The sequence below is a fragment of the Heptranchias perlo genome, chromosome 9 (genome assembly GCF_035084215.1).
Source record: "Heptranchias perlo isolate sHepPer1 chromosome 9, sHepPer1.hap1, whole genome shotgun sequence".
NCBI lineage: Eukaryota > Metazoa > Chordata > Chondrichthyes > Hexanchiformes > Hexanchidae > Heptranchias > Heptranchias perlo.
This window is the reverse complement of record NC_090333.1, coordinates 50,642,033-50,667,635: the sequence shown is the minus strand read 5'-3', so window position 1 is coordinate 50,667,635 and position 25,603 is coordinate 50,642,033. Positions and strand designations below refer to the sequence as shown.

General features: G+C 41.9%; 1 protein-coding gene across 4 annotated transcripts in view; it reads left to right on the top strand.

The window, feature by feature from the left end:
• raver2 (ribonucleoprotein, PTB-binding 2) overlaps nucleotides 1-25,603 on the top strand; it is a 93,051-nt gene that overhangs the window by 9,593 nt on the left and 57,855 nt on the right. For all 4 annotated transcript variants that reach the window (XM_067990394.1, XM_067990393.1, XM_067990392.1 and 1 more), the window contains exons 3-4: nucleotides 10,809-11,278; nucleotides 14,878-15,066. In XM_067990394.1, coding sequence (XP_067846495.1) covers nucleotides 10,809-11,278; nucleotides 14,878-15,066 — 659 coding nt within the window. The remainder of the gene's footprint in view (nucleotides 1-10,808; nucleotides 11,279-14,877; nucleotides 15,067-25,603) is intronic.

Below are 25,603 nucleotides of genomic sequence, written 5' to 3'. Positions count from 1 at the left end.
ACGGGAAATTGAGGAGCAAATATGTAAGGAGATTACAGACAGCTGCAAGAAAAATAGGGTGGTAATAGTAGGGGACTTTAACTTTCCCAACATTGACTGGGACAGCCATAGCATTAGGGGCTTGGATGGAGAGAAATTTGTTGAGTGTATTCAGGAGGAATTTCTCATTCAGTATGTGGATGGCCCGACTAGAGAGGGGGCAAAACTTGACCTCCTCTTGGGAAATAAGGAAGGGCAGGTGACAGAAGTGTTAGTGAGGGATCACTTTGGGACCAGTGATCATAATTCCATTAGTTTTAAGATAGCTATGGAGAAGGATAGGTCTGGCCCAAAAGTTAAAATTCTAAATTGGGGAAAGGCCAATTTTGATGGTATTAGACAGGAACTTTCAGAAGTTGATTGGGAGAGTCTGTTGGCAGGCAAAGGGACGTCTGGTAAGTGGGAGGCTTTCAAAAGTGTGTTAACCAGGGTTCAGGGTAAGCACATTCCTTATAAAGTGAAGGGCAAGGCTGGTAGAAGTAGGGAACCTTGGATGACTCGGGAGATTGAGGCACTAGTCAAAAATAAGAAGGAGGCATATGACATGCATAGGCAGCTGGGATCAAGTGGATCCCTTGAAGAGTATAGAGATTGCCGGAGTAGAGTTAAGAGAGAAATCAGGAGGGCAAAAAGGGGATATGAGATTGCTTTGGCAGATCAGGCAAAGGTGAATCCAAAGAGCTTCTACAAATACATAAAGGGCAAAAGGGTAACTAGGGAGAGAGTAGGGCCTCTTAAGGATCAACAAGGTCATCTATGTGCGGAACCACAAGAGATGGGTGAGATCCTGAATGAATATTTCACATCGGTATTTACGGTTGAGAAAGGCATGGATGTTAGGGAACTTGGGGAAATAAATAGTGATGTCTTGAGGAGTGTACATATTACAGAGAGGGAGGTGCTGGAAGTCTTAACGCGCATCAAGGTAGATAAATCTCCGGGACCTGATGAAATGTATCCCAGGACGTTATGGGAGGTTAGGGAGGAAATTGCGGGTCCCCTAGCAGAGATATTTGAATCATCCACCGCTACAGGTGAGGTGCCTGAAGATTGGAGGGTAGCAAATGTTGTGCCTTTGTTTAAGAAGGGCGGCAGGGAAAAGCCTGGGAACTACAGACCAGTGAGCCTGACATCTGTAGTGGGTAAGTTGTTAGAGGGTATTCTGAGGGACAGAATCTACAGGCATTTGGAGAGGCAGGGACTAATTAGGAACAGTCAGCATGGTTTTGTGAGAGGAAAATCATGTCTCACGAATTTGATTGAGTTTTTTGAAGGGGTAACCAAGAAGATAGATGAGGGCTGTGCAGTAGACGTGGTCTACATGGACTTCAGCAAAGCATTTGACAAGGTACCGCATGGTAGGTTGTTACATAAGGTTAAATCTCATGGGATCCAAGGTGAGGTAGCCAATTGGATACAAAATTGGCTTGACGACAGAAGACAGAGGGTGGTTGTCGAGGGTTGTTTTTCAAACTGGATGCCTGTGTCCAGCGGTGTGCCTCAGGGATCGGTGCTGGGTCCGCTGTTATTTGTTATTTATATTAATGATTTGGATGAGAATTTAGGAAGCATGGTTAGTAAGTTTGCAGATGACACCAAGATTGGTGGCATTGTGGACAGTGAAGAAGGTTATCTAGGATTGCAACGGGATCTTGATAAATTGGGCCAGTGGGCCGATGAATGGCAGATGGAGTTTAATTTAGATAAATGTGAGGTGATGCATTTTGGTAGATCGAATCGGGCCAGGACCTACTCCGTTAATGGTAGGGCGTTGGGGAGAGTTATAGAACAAAGAGATCTAGGAGTACAGATTCATAGCTCCTTGAAAGTGGAGTCACAGGTGGATAGGGTGGTGAAGAAGGCATTCAGCATGCTTGGTTTCATTGGTCAGAACATTGAATGCAGGAGTTGGGATGTCTTGTTGAAGTTGTACAGGGCATTGGTGAGGCCACACTTGGAGTACTGTGTACAGTTCTGGTCACCCTATTATAGAAAGGATATTATTAAACTAGAAAGAGTGCAGAAAAGATTTACTAGGATGCTACCGGGACTTGATGGTTTGACTTACAGGGAGAGGTTAGACAGACTGGGACTTTATTCCCTGGAGAGTAGGAGGTTAAGGGGTGATCTTATAGAAGTCTATAAAATAATGAGGGGCATAGATAAGGTCGATAGTCAAAATCTTTTCCCAAAGGTAGGGGAGTCTATAACGAGGGGGCACAGATTTAAGGAGAGAGGGGAGAGATACAAAAGGATCCAGAGGGGCAATTTTTTCACTCAAAGGGTGGTGAGTGTCTGGAACGAGCTGCCAGAGGCAGTAGTAGAGGCGGGTACAATTTTGTCTTTTAAAAAGCATTTGGACAGTTACATGGGTAAGATGGGTATCGAGGGATATGGGCCAAGTGCAGGCAATTGGGACTAGCTTAGTGGTATAAACTGGGCGACATGGACATGTTGGGCCGAAGGGCCTGTTTCCATGTTGTAACTTCTATGATTCTATGATTCTATGATTCTTCAGCAGCTTAGTAGCACCCTAATCTTTAATGGTTGTAATCATATTCAGAATCACTTAGGGGGTTCTTAGCTAAAAAGTTTGTGTCTTGTCTCTGTATTCGCTATGAATCAGTCAAAATTATCAATTAAAATTTCAAGGAAGTCTGAAACTTATACAACTTATATTCTTTGGCCTATCACTTACTATTGGAAAGCACATTTGCAAGACTACAGCAGTTATTGGCACAATGGTCAACCAGCTACATTGAGTCATGGCCTGGCGATTTGACAAAGCTGGCTAAACTAAGATTACTCAAAAGGATTAGTGATGCTGATTAGTTGTCCAGTGATGCATGCTAATTGTTTTTTGCACTTGGGTCATTGTTTTCCAATGTCAGTAAAGCTTTTCTAATATCCTGGAAGCAGGGCCAGGGAAACGTAGTTAATTTCCCAGCATGTAGTGCACAAGCCATTTTTAAGATGGCATTTTTCAAAATAATTTGTTATGTAACATGGTGTACAGAGAAAACATATAAATTATGCATAAGTACTTCCATTATTCTCTTAATGGCATTTGAAAGATCCCTAGGAACAGGAGTAGGCCATTCAGTCCCCTGAGCCTGTTCTGCCATTCAATTAGATCATGGTTGATCTGCATCTTAACTCCATCCACCCACCTTGGTTCAACAGCTTTTTGGGGGAGAAAGTTTCAGATTTCCACTACCCTTTTTTGTGTAGATGTGCTTCCTGACATTGCACCTGAACGACCTACCTCCAATTTTACGGTTTCACCATTGTTCTGGACTCCCCACCAGAGGAAATTGTTTCTCTTGATCTATTCTATCAAATGATTTAATCATCTCAATTAGATCACCCCTTAATCTTCTATACTCAAGGGAATACGAGCCTAGTCCATGCAACCTGCCCTCATAATTTAACACTGGTATCATTCTGGTGAATCTGCACTCCATCCCCTCCAAGGCCAATATATCCTTCCTGATTGCGGTGCGTAGCACTGAACGCAGTACTCTAAATAGGGTCTTATCACAGCTTTATATAACTAACAGAACATGTACCCCTTTGTATTTCAGCCCCTTGAGATAAAGGCCAGCATTCCAGTAGCCTTTTAAATTATTTTTTGTACCTGTCCATTAGCTTTTAGTAATTTCTGTACTTCAACCCTTAAAGCTCTCTGATCCTCCATAGTTCCTAGCTTATCACCATTTAGAGAATACTCTGATCTATCTTTCATCGCTCCAAACTGGATGTCCTCACACTTCCCCACATTGCACTCCATCTGCCACAGCTTTGTCTACTCACTTAATCTATCAGTGTCCCATTGCAACTTCCTGCTCCCTTCTACACTATTGACTGTGCCACCTATCCTAGTCCTGTCAGCAAACTTGGCTCTCTGTTCCTTCATCTGTCATTTATAAATATTGTGAAAATTTAAGGCCCCGTTACAGATCCCTGGGGGACACCACTAGTCACATTCTGCCAATTTGAGTACATATCCATTATCCCTACTCTGTCTCCTACTCCCTAACCAGTTGCCTCCAATTCCATGCCCTCTCATTTTTGTTAACAGTCTTATGTGGAACCTTATCGAATGCCTTCTGGAAGTCCATATAAATAACATCCACAGACACTCCCTTATCTACCATGTTAGTTACCACCTCAAAAAATTCAACTAGGTTTGTTAGATATGACTTAGCGTTACAAATCCATGCTGGTTGTCTCTGATCAGTTCATATTTGTACAAGTGCGCAGTCACTTTGTCCCTAATAAATGCTATAGATGAGGTTGTATCGTCTAAAACTTTTTTGAGCCATTTCATGTGTTCTCTTAGATGCGATTGATGCTACTCTGGGATTGGGAAAAAGGCTTTAAATAACACTGTCATATACTAGCTGGGTGTGATGATTTTGCAATATGTACAGACAGTAATATCCCTGTGCACATTCTTTTCGAAAGGGAAAATAGGCTTTCCCTATGACTCAGTTTTTAAATTGTAATATAGAACTGAATCATACAAATCAGGACAATTCCAGGTTCAATTTCTTGTCGGTACTGAGTTAGCCAATTTTATTCAAAGCAGCAGAAGTGTTACAATTGGCCACAGCACTCAGGACTAGGGAAGAGAAAAATCTATTGGTTCCTGCTCACTTGGTTATTATTCCATATGTGGGGATATTGGGTGAGGAAAATATCAGGCTTGCCTGTTTTGTTCCCATGATTGAATAACTGCCAGCACTTGCCATGCTGGGGTACGGTAGTGTCGTGGCTATGTTACTGGACTAATAATTCTGAGGCCTGCACTAATATTCCAGAGAGTGTGAATTCAGAGTTCCAGAGAATTTGAATTTAGTTTAATATTTTAAAAGAACAGGAAATAAAAAGCTGGTATCGGTAAAATGACCATAAAGCTGTCTGATTGTCGTCAAAACCCAACTGGTTCACTAAAGTCCTTTAGGGAAGGAAACCTGCTGTCCTTATCCGGTCTGGCGTATGTGACTCCAATCCCACATCAACGTGGTTGACTCTTAACTGCCCTCTGAAGTGGCCTAGGAAGCCACTCAGTTGTATCAAATCGCTCGCAGCGGTTCAAAACGGCCAGTACCACCACCTCAGGGCAGCCAGGGATGGGCAATAAATGCCAGCCTTGCTGGCGAAACACTCATCCTGAGAATTGGGAGGGGGAGGGGGCAGGAATCTTGACTCACGTATGCAAATTAGCCACTTGGGCAAAATATTGGGGGTGCCTATATTTGTGGAACTATATCTTAGCTCAAGGCAGTGCCTTGAGAAAATTGGAGGATAAACTTTCAACATTTCTGCCCCCTGTTCCTTCTGGTGATTGAAATGTGGTTTGTACGGGTATGTCAGGTAGAGGTTGGAGGATGTCAAAATGGTCCATTCTCTTATGGTCCTAATGATCTATTGCAGAACAGAGGCCTGTCATCATGTCTGACTGGTTGCCAGTGGAATGGTATAGGCTATGAGGAAAGAGAGAGCGAGGCATACATCCATGCATACACCAACTACATCCTTTGCAGTGTGAGAAAATGGTACCCATGAAGATGAGCAGCTATGATAAAAGAAAGATTAAATGAAAGGAATAAATTAATCTTTATTTTAAAAAAAAAGGACATTTGTAACTGTTACTAGACTGTTCAAAAGTGCAGCCTTCGTGATCTCTTTCCTCCCTCCTCCCCCCCTCCCAACCAAATCTCAAACATACAGAGATGCATGTAATCCACTGGAGAATTCAAGAGAAAGCGCTAGATTCTTCATGAGACAGATATGGGAAATGGTCCATCTATTTGGATGTTACAGAACTTAGCAGGAATGCATTGCAGCACAGAATGGAAGGCTACTGATTTACATTTCAGTCTGCTGCATGATGGTTGATCTTTGTGTGAATTTCTGCGTGCACAAAGTGAGGGATGTCTGTCACTTTTCCATTTCTCATTAGCATTCAGAACAACCAGGTTCGGTATAATGCACTTCAATGTTAGACAAAGCTTCCTCCATTGGACGCCAACAATGTACTATGGTGTACCCCCTACTGCACCAGAATGAATTTCTTCACTTCCTACTCCAGCCATTGTTTTGAACCCTCTTGAATAGTTGATTTGGAGACAGTTTAGCACTTCAAACCACTAAGAACTGGGAGGAAGGAGAAGGGTGAAGGCGGTAGTGCGGGAAATGGGATGGAAACGGTAGCGGGCCTATCTACCATAGTAAGCAAGAAATCCCAGCTGAGGAAATAGAACATTTTCAATACCTCTGGTGTGGAAGGTGGCATTGCCCGAGTAGATGTGATGGAGATGAAGAAGCTGGGAGAGTCCTTGCAGGAAGTGAAGTGGGAAGAAATATAATCAAGGTATGCTATGGTTAATCACTTTGAACACCTCCATTCTGTCTGCAGCTGTGACCATGAGCTTCTGATTGCTTGCTACTTTAATTCTTCGTTCTACTCCCACCCCGACACTCTGTCCTTGGCTGCCTACACTGTTCCAATGAAGATCGAGGAATAGCATCTGTTGGAAAATAAATGTGTTTATAATCATTAAACAATGACAATACGACTAACGCAAGTATCATTGGTAAGTGAAGTTAACTTGAGTTAAGACATGCAGGCAATCACGTAGTTTAACAGCTAGAAGACAAAAACATGTTTGAATAAATCAGTCAAAACAGAAAGATAAGGTTAATAAAGAAGAAGCAGAGGGGTAATAGAAAATACTGACAAAGAAAGGAATGAATTACAAGCTTGAGAAAGCTCAGATAAGAATGAAGTCTTTGTAGTTGCTATAGGTCTACTCCCATGTTGTGAAAGGAAGTCTGTTTGCTACAGCTGGCTGAAGAAGGTAAAATCAAGAATGATTGTATAAAGGAGAGGGGGACCGATTAGTTAACTGGCACTACAAGAGAACAGGAGCTGACTTCTGACCCAGACAAGGTGTCCCAAGTTGTGAGCATGCAATGGCTAGAAAAGCTCGTAACTTGTAAAAGAATAGGTGCCATAGAACTGAGATCTATCTACGAATGGAATGTTTTATGTTCAGGTGGATTTTGGAACTTATAAAGTTAAACACCTAGCTAAGTGTCTTTTGAGTTTCTTGAATCAAATGACTTGCCATTTGGAGCTGTAAACAGTAGCTCTTCTTCTAGGCACTTTAGAGCCTTCTGGCTATAACATTGACTTTAACAACTTCAGATCTTAACCACTGTTCCCATTTTCATTCCCATAGCATGTGCTGGTAATGGAGGATGGCTGCACCAGAACAACTGGGATTGGAGGAGGTGTGGGCTGGTGCTTAGGATGGGATCCTCTAGCTGAACATAGCCAGCGGGGTGGTTTGCACCCCTGGTGTCTACCTGCCTTTCTTCTGCCACATTTGTGGGCCACAGAGCCTTCTACGCTTTGCCACATTTTCCGTGCTTCCCTCCCTCTGCTATTCTGCTGTAACCATTCACACATCCTCTAATTTCTGTCATGGTCATCTTCTTTTGCCTTGCATCATCACCACCTCTGTCAATTAATTATCTCCTGCCTCCACCCAGACCTTCTTTTTCTGCCACCTTTTCCCTGGATCTGGACCTACTTAAAAGCTGTTCATCTGCACATCTTCCAATTCTGACCAAAGGTCATTGACCTAAAATGTTAACCCTATGTTTCTTTCTCCACAGATGCTGCTTGACCTGAGTGTTTCCAGCATCTGCAGTATTTTGCTTTTTACATTAAATTTAACTCCAGTCTGATGTTCCAAGAGACCTGTGTAATACAAAATACAACTTAATGGTTAACTGCAAGCTAATTTTGTTGTACAATAACGGTTTCACCTTTGTCTATACCTGTGATAACTGGAGAACACTTTCTTTGGGGGGCGCACGACAACATAAATGTAAGGAAGGCTTCTGATGTGATTAAGGCAGGTTTTATTGGTATATATAGATCTTTCTATTCGTGAGGCAATGTTTCTTTATATTTAAAGGATATATTCTCCCATTTCTTTGTCACCAAGTCGCCACCCTAGCCTCCTGGAATTGGTGATGACAAGATGTATGAGAGTAGTAAAAACAGAAAATGCTGGAAATACTCAGCAAGTCAGGCAGCATCTGCGGAGAAAGAAACAGTTAATGTTTCAGGTTGATGACCCTTCCAGTTCTGACAAAGAGAGATTGTATGTAAGCGTATGTGAACTATACCTCCTTAAATTCCTATTGACACCAAATTTCCTGGTTTGCACTTATGCAGAAATTATACCAACATTTATGCTGGTTTCTGTTGCCAACGAGAAATTACGCCAAAATTTCCTGCAGTTAATTTGCCTGTGCTGGAATGTAAAAACCGGTGTAAAACAAGTGCAAATGCAGTGCGACCAATATGGGTAATAGCGAGTGGGCTGCTGTCTTCTATCACGGTGCCTCACTTTGAGCCTCTTGTTTCTGCTGCTCTTCTTCCTCTTCCATTATTATGCAGAACGGGGGCATGCCAGTTGGGTAGGTTATTTTAAAAAGTGGTGGAAATTGCCATCAAACTATAGAAATCTCAGTTGTGCCGCTATCAGGTGATGTCGGGCTGTGTTTCGCCTAAATTTTTGAGCATTAATCTACGCCAGCGCATTATTCACGACAATGCAGGAAAATTGCGTGAACTGATCTTTTGCATGGAAATGGAGCTATGTAAGTGAGCAATCAAGGATTTCAGCAGAAATATCTTGGAAGTGGCGCAAATGATCAAAGAAATTTGGGCGTAGCAATGTTTAGCGTAAAACTGGCATAAATGAGTTATCCGTGAATTTTCTCAGCAAAAAACTGTAACGTTGCTCTTATGTTGTAGTTATGCTGAAACTTTACAGGAAATTCTGGGATATTGTCTTTAATCATCTAGTTGCTCCCTCTGCACTGTCTTGAGGTCAATAATATCTGTCCTATGATTGGATGCCTAAAATGGCACATCACACTAAAAGTAGGGTCTGACCAATACCATAAAAAGCAACAATACAATTTTTGATTTCTATTGCAAACCAGTACTTCATTTACCACCACACACCAGGACTTTATTTCTCTTTTCTACTTTAAAAGCTCCTGTAATACTATTTGTGCATTATTATTGAAAGAGTTATCCTCTTATTGAAAGGGTTCCCTTAAACCAGTGTTGTCCAATACATTAGATACTAGCCACATGTGCCTAATTGGGAATCCAAAAATGACTAATTGCATTTCTGGATAGTAAATAAAAAATGAGTATTAGACACTTGTTGAACGTATGATTTCAATACTCGTATTCGCACACCATATGCACGTGTGCTTTAACCTTTTTGTGTATTTGTTGGTAAAATTGTAAGAGCACTGTTTTTTGATAATTGAGTGCTTTGCTCCTTTGGTTACTGAATGGTAACCATGTTAAATGAATACACACATGAAGTATATTTACCTGTATGCAAGACATTTTCTACTAAAATTAGTGCACGTGACTAAAATGGAGCTGCTGTGGACAGAACTGTGGCTGGTCAGCAATTTCTGTTGGACAATACTGCCTTAAACTTCTGAATTCTACCTTTATCAGTGTGTGTGCTGATTATCTTTTGTGGTTTCTGTTTACACCAGGCAGTGCTGTGTAAGCTAAAAGCCCCAAATGGTGTAGCATTGCAAAGCATAAAAGGTGAAGTCAAACAATAAACGATCTAGAATGTTGGGGCTCCTGTAACCTTGATGGCAATATGCTATAGTTTGAATTTTCAATGTTTTTTAATATTCATTGTTCTTAAATTGAAGCTTTTTTTTAACACATTAATCACTAAACATTTTCAAGTGTTGAAGTAGAAGCGACATTGTGCAATTTGAACAAAACTTAATTTTTTCCAGTGAATGAGTTTGTAATGATTGCTGATATTTTTAAGTTTTATATGCAGGAAAATCTCCATGAAATGTTTCAAATTGAATGGGGTAAGTTGATTCATTAATCTGGGGCATGTACTTTGAATTACGTGTGATGACTGGCAATTAACATGTTGTCCAGCCAGCTACGAGTATTGAAATCATACGTTCAACAAGTGTCTAATACTCATTTTTTATTTACTATCCAGAAATGCAATTAGTCATATTTGGATTCCCAATTAGCCACATGTGGCTAGTATCTAATGTATTGGACTGAAGACACTATTTGAAAGAATTACATCAACAAATCTGCAAACTTCCCTTTGTATGACAGAAATCAAAACTGAAACGTATCAATAAACTTCAGCTTGTCAGACTGAAATGTCTTGTGACAACTGTGCCTTGAAAAAATAGCTAACGGAAACCAGTATTAACCCTGGGTAGCCAACAACAAACAAACTAACTAATAAGCTAATATAGGTAAAATTTTCACAGCAGAAATCAGTGAATAAATCAGCCAAGAATCTATATGGTCTTCAGACCAATGCAACTTTCACACTCTATGTTGGTTGTTCCTGTGGGCTGGTCCAACTTGTCAATATTTTTGTTAAAGTAGAGCTGTTTGTTGTTCTACCTCAAATGGCTTATGTTCAAGCCAAAGTAATAAATGGCACCTGTAAGTGAATAAGTATCCACTTAAGAATGGAGATTGAATGATAGAAAGAGAATGAAATACACTGCAACACAGTGGTTCCTGAGTTGCTGGGACCAAGGAAATGTGATGCCAAGGAAGGCAATTGATCATGGATGAATATATAATAAGAATGTCTAGATGTTATGGCATCTTAATTTCTTGTATTCTTGATTAAATGGGACTTATTTTTCAGCTTTTGTTACTTTGCTGAATGGAGAACAAGCACAGGATGCCATTCACAAATTTCATAAGTCCAGTTTCCAGGGAAGAGAGATATCCGTTCAGCTTCAACCCACCGATACCTTGCTTTGCATTACTCAGCTACCGCTCTCCTACACTCAGCAACAGTTCGAGGAACTGGTCCGCCTTTATGGAAACTTGGAGAGGTGTTTCCTTGTTTATAGTGAGACTACTGGCCATTCAAAGGGTTATGGTTTTGTGGAGTACATGAAGAAGGACTCTGCTGCTCGAGCTAAATCTGAACTTATGGGCAAACAGCTGGGGCCTTGCATACTGTACGTGCAGTGGACAGATGTTGATCATCTATCAGCTGATTTCCTTCACTCAAAGTGCCTTTGCATAGATAAAGTTCCCCATGATTACAAGGATGCAAAGGAGCTGACGCAACTCTTCTCTCGGATGTTTAAGCCAGTTTTCTGTCAGGTATGTGGAGCAATGAGGGAATACGTTCATGCTATTTTTGTTCATAAGCGTGTACTGTTCACTTCAGATTCAGCAGTTGTAATATTTTTGAAGTAGATATGCAGCATTATAAATCATATGAATTGGATAACATTTCTCAGCACCTGAAAACCATGGAACTTTTTTTCTTACAATCTACAGGCTTGGTGCCATCTAGCCACTACTTAATTTATCTCATATTTTCTTTTCTAGTGTTTTCAACTTTGTATTCTGCACACTGGACTGTGGCCTTTCATCTATGTTTCTCAATTTTCAAAAAAAAATTGTCAAGGGAGTTTTGATCTAGAATATAAAGTATCCCTGCATAGTCTGTCTTCCATTGATAATAACTGGTATAATACTTTTATGCAGAGCTGATCTGATTCTCAGCCAGTCGGGTTTTCGTTAATGGGAATAGCACGGAACAAGAAAAGGCCATTCAACCCATGAAACCCGCTTCTTTCACGTAGATCATGCACTCTATCCCATCTGTTTACCTCAGGGAAAGTTGCTGCATAAATATTCCTTAATCACTAAAGGCAATCAAACAAAAATCCAGAATATTCACCCATTTTCACATTTACGTAGCTTAATCCTGACCTGTTGTCCTCATCTGTCACTTCCTCCTTCTGTATCTGTTCTTTTGTTTTCTCTCATTAAACTAACTAAACATCACTGTTGTATTGGATTATTGCTCCTCTGTCTTGAAAATGAGTACCCATAGTAAATAAAAGATAATACATAAAATTGGGAGAGAAACTGCTTCAAAAGAATTTCTGGGTTGAGTTCACTAGGAGTGACAAAATCGGATCATACCAATAACTTAGTTATCTTTGAGGTGCTGTACTTCAATTTTTGACAGCAGTCTTTCATCAAAATTCTTGACTGAAATTCTCCCTGTAATATACTTTGTTGAATTAAAAAATGTGCAGAAATCTTCGATTGGTTTTCACTTAAATATCTCCTTTCTGTGCTTTCTTGGCTGTCTTCCTCCCACTCCTGCCCTCCCAGGTAACTGTGCTGGAACCGGGGGAAAGGAAAAGAATTTATGAACACTCAGTTATCTAGAATGGCATAGTATGCAAAGTTAGATGTAGTTGAACTCTTTTTCGCCCCATCTCTTCTGACAGTACTGATTCATTATGGAGTAAGTTTCTTTGGGAGTTAGCAGCTTTCCATTATCTTGCTGTAGTGGCCATTCTTCATGTGTGCCTATGCAGTGAGTATCTTCCAAAATTCTATAGACTGTGGAATGATTCTGGATTGGAGGGTAGCAAATGTAACCCCACTATTTAAGAAAGGAGGGAGAGAGAAAACATGGAACTACAGTCCTGTTAGCCTGACATCAGTAGTCGGGAAAATGCTAGAATTTATTATAAAGGATGTGACAACAGGACACTTAGAAAATAATAATAGGATTTGGCAGAGTCAATATGGATATATGAAAGGGAAGTCATGTTTGACAAACCTATTGGAGTTCTTTGAGGATGTAACTGGTAGAATAGATAAGGGGGAACCAGTGGATGTGGTGTATTTGGATTTTTAGGAGGCTTTTGATAAGGTCCCACACAGGAGGTTGGTGAACAAAGTTAGAGCACATGGAATTGGGGGTAATATACTGGCATGGATTGAGAATTGGTTAACATACAGAAAACAGAGAGTAGGAATAATCGGGTCATTTTTAAGGTTGGCAGACTGTGACTAGTGGGGTACCGCAAGGATCGGTGCGTGGGCCCCAGTTATTCACAATCTATATCAATGATTTGGATGAGGGGACCAAATGTAATATTTCCAAGTTTGCTGATGACACAAAACTAGGTGGGAATGTGAATTGTGAGGGAGATGCAAAGAGGCTTCAAGGGGATATAGACAGGCTGGGTGAGTGGGCAAGAACATAGCAGATGGAATATAATATGGAAAAATGTGAAGTTATCCACTTTGGTAGGAAAAACAGAAATGTAGAGTATTTTTTAAATGGTGAGATTGGGAAATGTTGATGTTCAAAGGGACCTGGGTGTCCTTGTACATGTGTCACTGAAAGCTAACATGCAGGTGCAGCAAGCAATTAGGAAGGCAAATGGTATGTTGGTCTTTATTTCAAGAGGATTTGAGTACAGGAGTAAAGATGACTTACTGCAATTGTATAGGGCCTTGGTGAGACCGCACCTGGAGTACTGTGTACAATTTTGGTCTCCTTACCTAAGAAAGGATATACTTGCCATAGAGGGAGTGCAATGAAGGTTCACCAGACTGATTCCTGGGATGACGCGATTGTCATATGACGCGATTGTCATATGAGGAGAGACTGAGTAGACTAGTCCTGTATTCTCTAGAGTTTAGAAGAATGAGAGGTGATCTCATTGAAACATAAAATTCTTGCAGGGCTCGACAGGGTAGATGCAGGGAGGATGTTTCTCCTGGCTGGTGAGTCTAGAACCAGGGGTCACAGTCTCAGAATAAGGGGTAGGCCATTTAGGACTGAGATGAGGAGAATTTTCTTCACTCACAGGGTGGTGAATCTTTGGAATTCTCTACCCAAGAGGGATGTGGAGGCTCAACCATTGAGTACATTCAAAGCAGCGATTGATAGATTTATAGGTATTAAAGGCATCAAGTGATATGGGGATGGTGCAGGAAAATGGCATTGAGGTAGATGATCAGCCATGATCTTGTTGAATGGCGGAGCAGGCTCGAGGGGCCGGATGGCCTCCTCCTGCTCCTGTTTATTATGTTCTTATCAGCAAGCTATTTAACTGTAGTGGTAGCACAGTGCAACTTGATCTGATTTTACTTGGTGTCTACATGCATGCACTTTCCAGCATGGATCACTAGACAACGATCCAGAACACTGGCTGGGTTTTATTTTTCCCCTCCTTAACCCTGAGGTACTGACTCTGCCAGAGAATTGAACCTGAGTTCTTTCTAGTCTGGACAGCTCAATACCACATTGGTTTCTATGTTTACCAACTGAGCCTTTGGGACTGCCTTTAAACATACTGTTTGTACAGCTGTCTGAACTCTCCTTGTGTTCCAAGTCCTGCTTGTGTGTTATGTGAGGTTATAATTATAGAAGAGTTGCATTTTATAAAGACTTATTTAATTAGTAATTTTTTTTTAAATGGTTCCTTAAACAGTTTTACTTCTGGCTTCCTGGCATTGTTTTTTTAAAAATTACTGTAGATATTTGGACATCTTTTTTGACCTTTTCCAAACTCGAGTGTTTTTTTTAAACAGCTTTTGGTGTTATAAGCTCAACACTGGGCAAGATTGTCCTGAAAAGTTGTCAGTGCACATTTCATTGGTTTTTCAACCATTTTATTAAATTGCACCACCCTATTGAATGATTCTAAAGCTTAAAGCTTCCTGTCGTTTCCTCTTTGTTTTTCTTTCTCCGCCCCAACCAAACCACGACCACCAAACTTTTGGGATGGGTGATTATATCTAGTTTGGAAAGAGGGGAAAAGAACTGAGCCCATGGAGAAAGTTCTCCATCTATCCATGGAATATTGCCTTGAATAAGGAAGCAATGCTTTTTAAATATTTTGTTTAATGCACTTATTTTTCTTCCATTTATCTGTCAGCTTGCCCAGGGCTCCGGTAGCCATCCTGCTTTTGCAGTGGTGGAGTATGAAAATGCAGATCAAACTGAATTAGTGCAGCAATCCACTGACGGAATGTTGATTGGGGGAAGCCATGCCCGTGTTTTGTTTTGTGCACCAGGGCCTCCGGGCCGCAGTACACTGGCAGCACTTATTGCTGCCCAGAGGTTGGTAAGTCAAGTTTTTAAATCCTTTTTTTGGAACAATAAATTGTACTGTTAAACCATAGAACTGGAAGAATTTTAACTGTCATTCTGTTCTTCGGTAATGAGCAATATTACAAATGATAACATTTATTTGTAGGAAGAGGAGGAGAAGTCGCATTAGTTTCTAGAAATGAATCAGGAAATTTGAAGTTGCAAGCCTGTGTTTTTTTAAATGACTACAGTTTTGTATTTGGTTGCAATAATGTTAATATGCTTATACTGTATTTTTAAAAATATTTTTGTGCTAAGTACTTAAAGTATATCAACATTTGAATAATTAGCACAGAGCTAGGTGAGAGTTTGAATAAGCTGCACAGAGTGAGTTGCTGCACAATTTAAACCGAGTGGCAACAATGAATAAGTAAATATATAAATCAGAGTAATTTAATTAGATCTAAGGGGGTAACATTAAAATTAACTAAATAGAGGATACCAACATTAAAGGGATCTGAATTGCATTAAATAAAAAGTTGGTGTACATAAATCATAAATTGGAGTTATGGGGATACTAAAATAAAGAAATTAATAAACAAAAAGCAAGACTAATTAGGTACAAATTAATCTAAAATCAAGCTAAATCAGATAATTATATTCTATCTAGCATTAAATTACAATAAATAAATAAAGACTAGAAATGGCAGTACAGGCAATGAGTTGGAACTGTGATATGTGGGAGTTTGTGGACATTGAGACTGTCCCAGATTGCCACATCTGCAGGAAATGTGTCTGCCTGGAGACACTCCAGCTCAGAGTCCTTGAGCTGGAGTGCAAGTTAGAGACACTCAGACACATAAGGGAGGGGGAGGAATTTTAGAATAGTATTCTCCAGAGAACAGTCACACCTGAGAGGAAAGCACAGGTACAGGAAGGGGGAAGAGTGTGACTGTTGGTCAGCAGGGTAAGGGGAACCAAGGGGAGGTCCTGCAGACACTGGTCCTTTCCAACAGGTACAATGTACTTGCTACCTGTGAGGATAAGGATATAAGCTGTGGGGTGGACAGCAAAAATGCTAACCATGGCACCCTGGATCAGGAGGTAGTCCAAGGGTGGGGGGTGGGGTGGGGGGGGGTGGGCGGAGGCGGAGAGGGAGCAAGGAAGGTTGTAGTCATAGGGAATTCGATAATTAGGAGGATAGAGCATCCTCTGCAATCACGACCGAGAGTCCAGAAGAGTGTATTGCCTACTTGGTGCAAAGGTAAAGGATATCTCAGTGCAACTGGAGAAGAACTGTGAAAGGGAGGGGGAAGATTCAGTTGTCGTGGTCCATGTTGGGACCAATGACAAAGAGAAGAAAAGGGAGGAGATCCTGCTAAGGGAATATCAGAAGTTAGGAACTAAATTTTTTTTTAAAAACAAGATCTCACAGGCGGTAATCTTGGGATTACTACCCGAGTCACGTGCTAATTGGCATAGGATAGACAGATCAGGAAGGTAAATGGGTGGCTGAAAGATTGGTTTGGGAAGGAGGGGTTCCATTTAATGGGTCACCGCCACCAGTACTGGGTCAGGAAGGAGCTGTCACTCTGGGACGGGCTCCACCTGAACTGGAATGGGACCAATGTCCCAGAGGAAAGGATAAATAGGGCTGTGGATGGGACTTTAAACTAGTAAGACGGGGGGAGGGATCTGACGAAAATAATGTAAGTCTGAAGCTAAAAGAAATAGGAGATGAGAGTAAAGGTCAGACCAAGGTAAGGCATAAGGGTAGCATAAATGGTCAGGGAACAGTTATAGAACATAAGTTCAAAATGACTGTTAAAAATAAAGTGAGAGGAACAATTATTAAAAACAAATTAAATTGTTTGTACAGCAATGTGCACAGCATCTGAAACAAAACGGGGGAACTGGAGGCAATAATTTGTAGTGAAGACCTAGATGTCGTAGGGATAACTGAAACATGGCTACATAAAGAACTGGATTGGCAGTTAAATATTGCCGGTATCTTGTATTTAGAAAGGATAGGGAAGGAAGAAGGGGGGGGGTGGGTGGGTGGGGTAATTGTACTAATTAGATATAACAGAATGGCAATAGAAAAAAGGGACGTAAGTAATGATAGAAACAGAATCCATATAGAATCATAGGTTACAGTATGGAAGGAGGCTATTCAGCCCATCAAGTCCACGCCGAACTGGATTGAGGCAAAAGAAAAGAAGGGATCAACCACGTTAATAGGTATATTCTGCAGACCACCTAGTAGTGGAGGGGAAGTGGAGGAAGAAATTTGTAGGCATATCTATGAAATGAGTAAAAAACATTGAATAATCATGGGCGATTTCAACTAGCCCCAAATAAACTGGCAAGAAGAGGTAGGGAAGGGGAATGGAGTTTTTACAGTGCGTACAGGACTCCTTTCTTACCCAAAATGTGAGAAGCTCAACAAGAGAGGAATCACTGCTGGATCTAGTAATGGGAAATGAACCGGAGTAGATAAGAGAAGTAAGCATAGGGGAACATCTAGGCAATAGCGATCATAACATAATAAGATTTAAAATAGTGATTGAGAAAGACATAAGTAAAACAAAGACCAAAGTAATAGCTTGGGGAAAAAAAGCTACTTTTGAGGGTTTGAGAATGGAACTAGGGAAGGTAAACTGGAAAAACATTTTGACAGACAGAAAGATAGAACAGCAGTGGGAAACATTTTAAATGGTGATGAATAAAGTTCAGGAGAAATGTATTCCCTTTTTTTAAAAAAAACAAGAACAAACTAGCCAATGGCTAGTTGGACAGGGCTATAAACTAACGAGTGGGGGGAGGGTTCAGGTAAGGGTAAATTTATAAGTCAAAAGAGAAAAGTCAAGGCTGTACAGCAGAGTAGCGATTTGGGTAAAAACAAGCAGAGTGTGTCAGGAAGGGGTAGAGAATTTAACAAAGGTGATGGGGCATTCGTGACTAAGGTCACATCAGGGAAAAATAGTAAAACGTTAAAATTAAAGGTGCTATATCTGAATGCATGAAATATTCGTAACAAGATAGATGAATTAATGGCACAAATAGAGATAAATGGGTTTAATCTAGCAGCCATGACTGAGACATGGTTGCAGGGTGACCAAGGTTGGGAACTAAATATTCTAGGGTACTTGACTTTTAGAAAGATAGGCAAAATGGAAAAGGAGGTGGGGGTGGGTAGCCCTGATAAAGGATGAGATGAAGGCAGTAGCGAGAGAGGATTTTAGCCCAGAAAATCAGGATGTAGAATCAATATGGGTGGAGCTAAGAAATAACAAGGGGCAGAAAACACTGGTGGGAGTAGTTTATAGTCCCCATAACAGTAGTTATTATGTTGGACAATGTATAAATCAGGAAATTAAAGGCGCATGTAAGGAGGGTAATGCAATAATCGTGGCAGACTTTAATCTTCATATAGATTGGGCAGAACAAATTGGCAAAAGTAGCTTGGAGGACGAGTTCATGGCATGCATTCAAGACAGTTTTCTAGAACAAGATGTCGAGGAACCAACTATGGAACAGGCTATTTTAGATTTAGTATTGTGTAATGAGAAAGAGTTAATTAGAAATCTTATAGTTAAGGATCCTCTGGGGTAGAGTGATCATAATATGATAGAATTTCATATTGAGTTGAGAATGATGTAGTTAAGTCTGAAATTAGGGTCTTAAATCTAAACAAGGCCAATTATATGGTATGAGGGGCGAGTTGGCTAAGGTAGATTGGGAAATTAGATTAAAAGATATGATGGTAGATAAGCAATGATGAACATTTAAAGAAATAATTCATAATTTCCAAGGAATATGCATCCTCTTGAGGAATACAAACTCCACAGGAAAAGTGATCCAACTGTGGCTAACTAGAGAAGTTAAGGATTGTATTAGATTAAAAGAGATTTACAATGTTCCTAAAAAGACTGCAGAGATAGTGGATGCAATGGTTTTGATCTTCCAGAATTCTCTAGGTTCTAGAACGATCCCCGTGGATTGGAACTTACTAAATGTAACCCCGCTATTCAAGAAAGGAGGGAGATAGAAAACAGGGAACTATAGGCCAGTTAGCCTGACATCAATAGTAGGGAAAGTGCTAGAATCTATTATTAAGGACGTAGTAACAGGGCACTTAGAAAATCATAATATGATTTAGGCAGAGTCAACACGGTTTTATGAAAGGGAAATCGTGTTAGACAAATCTATTAGAATTTTTTGAGGGCGTAATTAGCTGGGTAGATAAGGGGATGTAGTATATTTGGATTTTCAAAAGGCATTCGATAAGATGCTACACAAGATTAGGGGTCATGGGATTGGAGGTAATATATTAGCATGGATTGAGGATTGGTTGACGGAACAGAAAATGAGAGAGTAGGAATAAACGGGTCATTTTCGGTTTGACAGGTTGTGAGTAGTGGGGTGCCGCAAGGATCAGTGCTTGGGCCTCAGCTGTTAACAGTCTATATCAATTACTTAGTTGAGGGGACTGAGTGTAATGTATCCATGTTTGCTGATGATACAAAGCTAGGTGGGAAAGTAAGCTGTGAAGAGGATGCAAAGAGTCTGCAATGGGATATAGACAGGTTAAGTGGGCGAGAAGGTGGCAAATGGCGTATAATGTGGGGAAATGTGAAATTATCCATTTTGGTAGGAAGAACAGAAAAGCAGAATATTTTTTAAAAGGTGAGAGACCAAGAAATGTTGGTATTCAGAGGGATTTGGGCGTCCTTGTACATGAATTGCAGGAAGTTAACATGCAGGTACAGCAAGCAATTAGGAAGGTAAATGGTATGTTAGCCTTTATTGCAAGGGGTTTGGAGTATAACAACAAGGAGGTCTTGCTGCAATTATATAGGGCTCTGTTCAGACCACACCTGGAGTACTGTGTACGGTTTTGGTCTCCTTACCTAAGAAAGGATATAAGTGCCTTAGAAGGGGAGTAACAAAGGTTCACTAGATGGATTCCTGGGATGAGGAGAGATTGAGTAGAATGGGCCTATATTCTCGAGTTTAGAAGAATGAGAGGTGATCTCATTGAAACGTATAAAATTCTTGGAGGGCTTGACCGGGTAGATGGTGAGAGGCTGTTTCCCTTCGCTGGAGAGTCCAGAACTAGGGGTCATAGTCTCAAGATAAGGGTTGGCCATTTAGGACCGAGATGAGGAAAAGTTCCTTAGCTCAGAGGGTTGTGAATCTTTGGAATTCTCTACTCCAGTGGGCTGTGGATGCTCAGTCGTTGAGTATATTCAAGACTGAGATCGATGGATATTTGGACACTAAGGGAGCCAAGGGATATGGGGATAGGGCAGGAAAGTGAAGTTGAGGTGGATGATCAGCCATGATCTTATTGAAAGACGGAGCAGGCTCAGGGGCTAAATGGCCTACTCCTGCTCCTATTTCTTATGTTATATCTTTATATTCATCCATGGTATTACATCATAAGGGTAAAATTGAAACTAAAGAAAATGGCATACTCTAAATACATAGATAATAAAGGAAAGGATGACAAAAGGGAATACTAAGAGGTTAGGAAAGAAGTTTAAAAAAAAAACAATTAGGAAAGCAAAGAGGAACTACGAAATTAAATTATCAAGGAACATAAAAAGGAATAATAAAGTATTCTACAGACACATAAATAACAAAAGAAAAGTCAGGGTAGGGATTGGGCCACGAAGGGCTGCACAAGATGACAGTGAAATGACAGAAATATTGAATAGTTACTTTGCCTCGGTATTTACCAGACAGACTAACAAGGTGGGCATGACATTTTTTTAATTTTTTAAAATTCGTTCACGGGATGTGGGCGTCGCTGGCGAGGCCAGCATTTATTGCCCATCCCTAATTGCCCTCGAGAAGGTGGTGGTGAGCCGCCGCCTTGAACCGCTGCAGTCCGTGTGGTGACGGTTCTCCCACAGTGCTGTTAGGAAGGGAGTTCCAGGATTTTGACCCAGCGACAATGAAGGAACGGCGATATATTTCCAAGTCGGGATGGTGTGTGACTTGGAGGGGAACGTGCAGGTGGTGTTGTTCCCATGTGCCTGCTGCTCTTGTCCTTCTAGGTGGTAGAGGTCGCGGATTTGGGAGGTGCTGTCGAAGAAGCCTTGGCGAGTTGCTGCAGTGCATCCTGTGGATGGTACACACTGCAGCCACAGTGCGCCGGTGGTGAAGGGAGTGAATGTTTAGTGTGGTGGATGGTGTGCCAATCAAGCGGGCTGCTTTATCTTGGATGGTGTCGAGCTTCTTGAGTGTTGGAGCTGCACTCATCCAAGCAAGTGGAGAGTATTCCATCACACTCCTGACTTGTGCCTTGTAGATGGTGGAAAGGCTTTGGGGAGTCAGGAGGTGAGTCACTTGCCGCAGAATACCCAGCCTTTGACCTGCTCTTGTAGCCACAGTATTTATATGGCTGGTCCAGTTAAGTTTCTGGTCAATGGTGACCCCCAGGATGTTGATGGTGGGGGATTCGGTGATGGTAATGCCGTTGAATGTCAGGGGGAGGTGGTCATTGCCTGGCACTTGTCTGGCGCGAATGTTACTTGCCACTTATGAGCCCAAGCCTGGATGTTGTCCAAGTCTTGCTGCACGCGGGCTCGGACTGCTTCGTTATTTGAGGGGTTGTGAATGGAACTGAACACTGTGCAGTCATCAGCGAACATCCCCATTTCTGACCTTATGATGGAGGGAAGGTCATTGATGAAGCAGCTGAAGATGGTTGGGCCGAGGACACTACCCTGAGGAACTCCTGCAGCAATGCCCTGGGGCTGAGACAATTGGCCTCCAACAACCACTACCATCTTCCTTTGTGCTAGGTATGACTCCAGCCACTGGAGAGTTTTCCCCCTGATTCCCATTGACTTCAATTTTACGAGGGCTCCTTGGTGCCACACTCGGTCAAATGCTGCCTTGATGTCAAGGGCAGTCACTCTCACCTCACCTCTGGAATTCAGCTCTTTTGTCCATGTTTGGACCAACGCTGTAATGAGGTCTGGAGCCGAGTGGTCCTGGAGGAACCCAAACTGAGCATCGGTGAGCAGGTTATTGGTGAGTAAGTGCCGCTTGATAGCACTGTCGATGACACCTTCCATCACTTTGCTGATGATTGAGAGTAGACTGATGGGGCGGTAATTGGCCGGATTGGATTTGTCCTGCTTTTTGTGGACAGGACATACCTGGGCAATTTTCCACATTGTCGGGTGGATGCCAGTGTTGTAGCTGTACTGGAACAGCTTGGCTAGAGGCGCAGCTAGTTCTGGAGCACAAGTCTTCAGCACTACAGCTGGGATGTTGTCGGGCCCCATAGCCTTTGCTGTATCCAGTGCACTCAGCCGTTTCTTGATATCACGTGGAGTGAATCGAATTGGCCGAAGACTGGCTTCTGTGATGGTGGGGATATCGGGAGGAGGCCGAGATGGATCATCCACTCGGCACTTCTGGCTGAAGATGGTTGCAAACGCTTCAGCCTTGTCTTTTGCACTCACGTGCTGGACTCCGCCATCATTGAGGATGGGGATGTTTGCAGAGCCTCCTCCTCCTGTTAGTTGTTTAATTGTCCACCACCATTCACGACTGGATGTGGCAGGACTGCAGAGCTTTGATCTGATCCGTTGGTTGTGGAATCGCTTAGCTCTGTCTATAGCATGTTGCTTCCGCTGTTTAGCATGCATGTAGTCCTGAGCTGTAGCTTCACCAGGTTGGCACCTCATTTTTCGGTACGCCTGGTGCTGCTCCTGGCATGCTCTTCTACACTCCTCATTGAACCAGGGTTGATCCCCTGGTTTGTTGGTAATGGTAGAGTGAGGAATATGCCGGGCCATGAGGTTACAGATTGTGGTGGAATACAATTCTGCTGCTGCTGATGGCCCACAGCGCCTCATGGATGCCCAGTTTTGAGCTGCTAGATCTGTTCTGAATCTATCCCATTTAGCACAGTGGTAGTGCCACACAACACGTTGGATGGTGTCCTCAGTGCGAAGACGGGACTTCATCTCCACGAGGACTGTGCGGTGGTCACTCCTACCAATACTGTCATGGACAGATGCATTTGCGACAGGTAGATTGGTGAGGACGAGGTCAAGTAGGTTTTTCCCTCGTGTTGGTTCGCTCACCACCTGCCGCAGGCCCAGTCTAGCAGCTATGTCCTTCAGGACTCGGCCAGCTCGGTCAGTAGTGGTGCTACCGAGCCACTCTTGGTGATGGACATTGAAGTCCCTCACCCAGAGTAGAGTGCATTTTGTGCCCTTGCTACCCTCAGTGCTTCCTCCAAGTGGTGCTCAACATGGAGGAGGACTGATTCATCAACTGAGGGAGGACGGTAGGTGGTAATCAGCAGGAGGTTTCCTTGCCCATGTTTGACCTGATGCCATGAGATTTCATGGGGTCCAGAGATGAGATCAAAAAAGATATAGACACATTTAAGATGGAAAGGGGGGAAGATAATTGATAAACTAATCAAACTTGGAGAGGATAAAACCCCTGGCCTGGATGGGGATTGCATCTGCGCATATTAAAAGAAGTTAGGGAAGAGATAGCAGAGGCGCTATTACATGTGTATAAAAATTCATTAAAAAAGGGAATAGTGTCAGAGGACCAGCGGACAGCTAATGTTGATCCTATATTTAAAAAGGGAGATTGAACAAGTTGAGGGAACTATAGACCAGTTAGCTTAACATTGGTGATAGGAAAGATAATGGAATCTTTATTCAAAGATGTAATAGAAAAACATCTAGAAAACGAAAATATAATAAAGAGTAGTCAACATGGATTTTAGAAGGGAAAGTCATGCTTGACCAACCTTCTTGAATTCTTTGAAGAAGAAACAGAACGAGTCGACAAGTGTAACGCAGTAGATGTAATATATTTGTTTTTTAAAAAGGCTTTCGATAGGGTACTGCTTTGTAGACTCATGACTAAGATCAGACCATGTGGAGTCAGGGGACAGGTAGCAGAATGGATAGGAAGCTGGCTACAAAACAGAAAACAGAGAGTAGAGGTTAAGGGTCGCTACTCGGACTGGCAAAAGATGGGAATTGGTGTTCCACAGTGATCAGTGCTGGGACCACTCTTGTTCATAGTTTATATTAACAATTTGGACTCGGGAATCAGAAGTGCAATTTCAAAATTTGCAGAGGGCTCCAGATTGGGGGATGTAGTTAATACAAAGGAAGAATCTGTCAAAATGCAAGGAAACATTAATAAACTTGCAGGATGGGCGTGTAATTGGCAAATGAATTTCAAGATAGATCAGTATGAGGTGGTGCATCTTGGCAGGAAGAATAAGGAGGCCACATTGCTTGGATTATAAGAATCTAAATGGGGTAGAGGAGGAAAAGGATCTCTGGTTACAGATACACAAATCACTAAAGGTAACGATGCAGGCCATAATAAGGCCATATAAAAAGGCAACCAAGCAGTGGGGTTCGTTTCTGGAGGGATAGAATTGAAAAGCCGAGAAGTTATGTTAAACTTGTGTCGAACCTTGATTACACCACACTTGGAGTACTGTGCACAGTTCTGGTTTCCATATTATAAAAAGGATATAGGGGCATTGGCGAAGGTGCAAAAAAGATTCACAAGGATGATACAAGAACTGGTGTACTTATCAGGAAAGGCTAAACAGGCTGGAGCTCTTTTCTCTGGAAAAGAGAAGGCTGAGGGGTGACCTGTCTTCAAGATAATGAAAGGTTTTGATAGGGTAGACGTAGGGAAAACATTTCCACTTGTGGGGGAGTCCAAAACTAGAGGTCATAAATAGTCACTAATAAATCCAGTAGGGAATTCAGGAGAAACTTCTTTACCCAAAGAGTGGTAAGAACATGGAACACATTGCCACAAGGAGTAGCTGAGGCAAATAGCATAGATGCATTTAAGGGCAATCTCGATAAGCACACACGAGAGAAAGGAATAGAAGGATACAGTGATAGGGCTAGATGAAGTAGGGTGGGAGGAGGCTCATTTGGAGCATAAATGCCGGCATAGACCAGTTGGACCGAATGGCCAATTCCTGTGCTGTGGACTCGATGTAATAATCTGTTAATTTTTCCCCCCTTCCCTCATTTCTTCTTCATCTCCCCGACCCCCCCCCCTCCTCCCCCCAAATGATTCATGGGTTGGGTTCTGCTCCAGTAAGGTTCAGGCAGCCATGTGATACCTCACTCTCGTGGCCCTCCTTGAAGTGTGAGCCTTGATGGTGAGTGTTGGCAGGCTATTAAAGCACTGGAGTACCACAGCCACACTTCAGTCTGAACTCATTTCAACATCCACATATGTGCACTTTCCAGGAGGAGGCAGACATGGGATTACTGTCAGAAATAGGAACTTTAAAAAAATATATACCCGTGACATTTTTTAAAGTACCCTTTTCTAACCCAGGACTGCCGAGATCAATTATAGCGCCCATATTGCTGTCCTGGTTCAGATCAGCTACTCCTTGGTCTGTGTGGCTTGATACCTTCCTAGGTGACACATACTAGGTAACCAATTTGATTTGAAGTCCTTGTTCCAATAGAACATCCCTGCCATTAAGCCATCAGGGGAAGTGTGAATAATAAATGTTTTAACAGTGACTG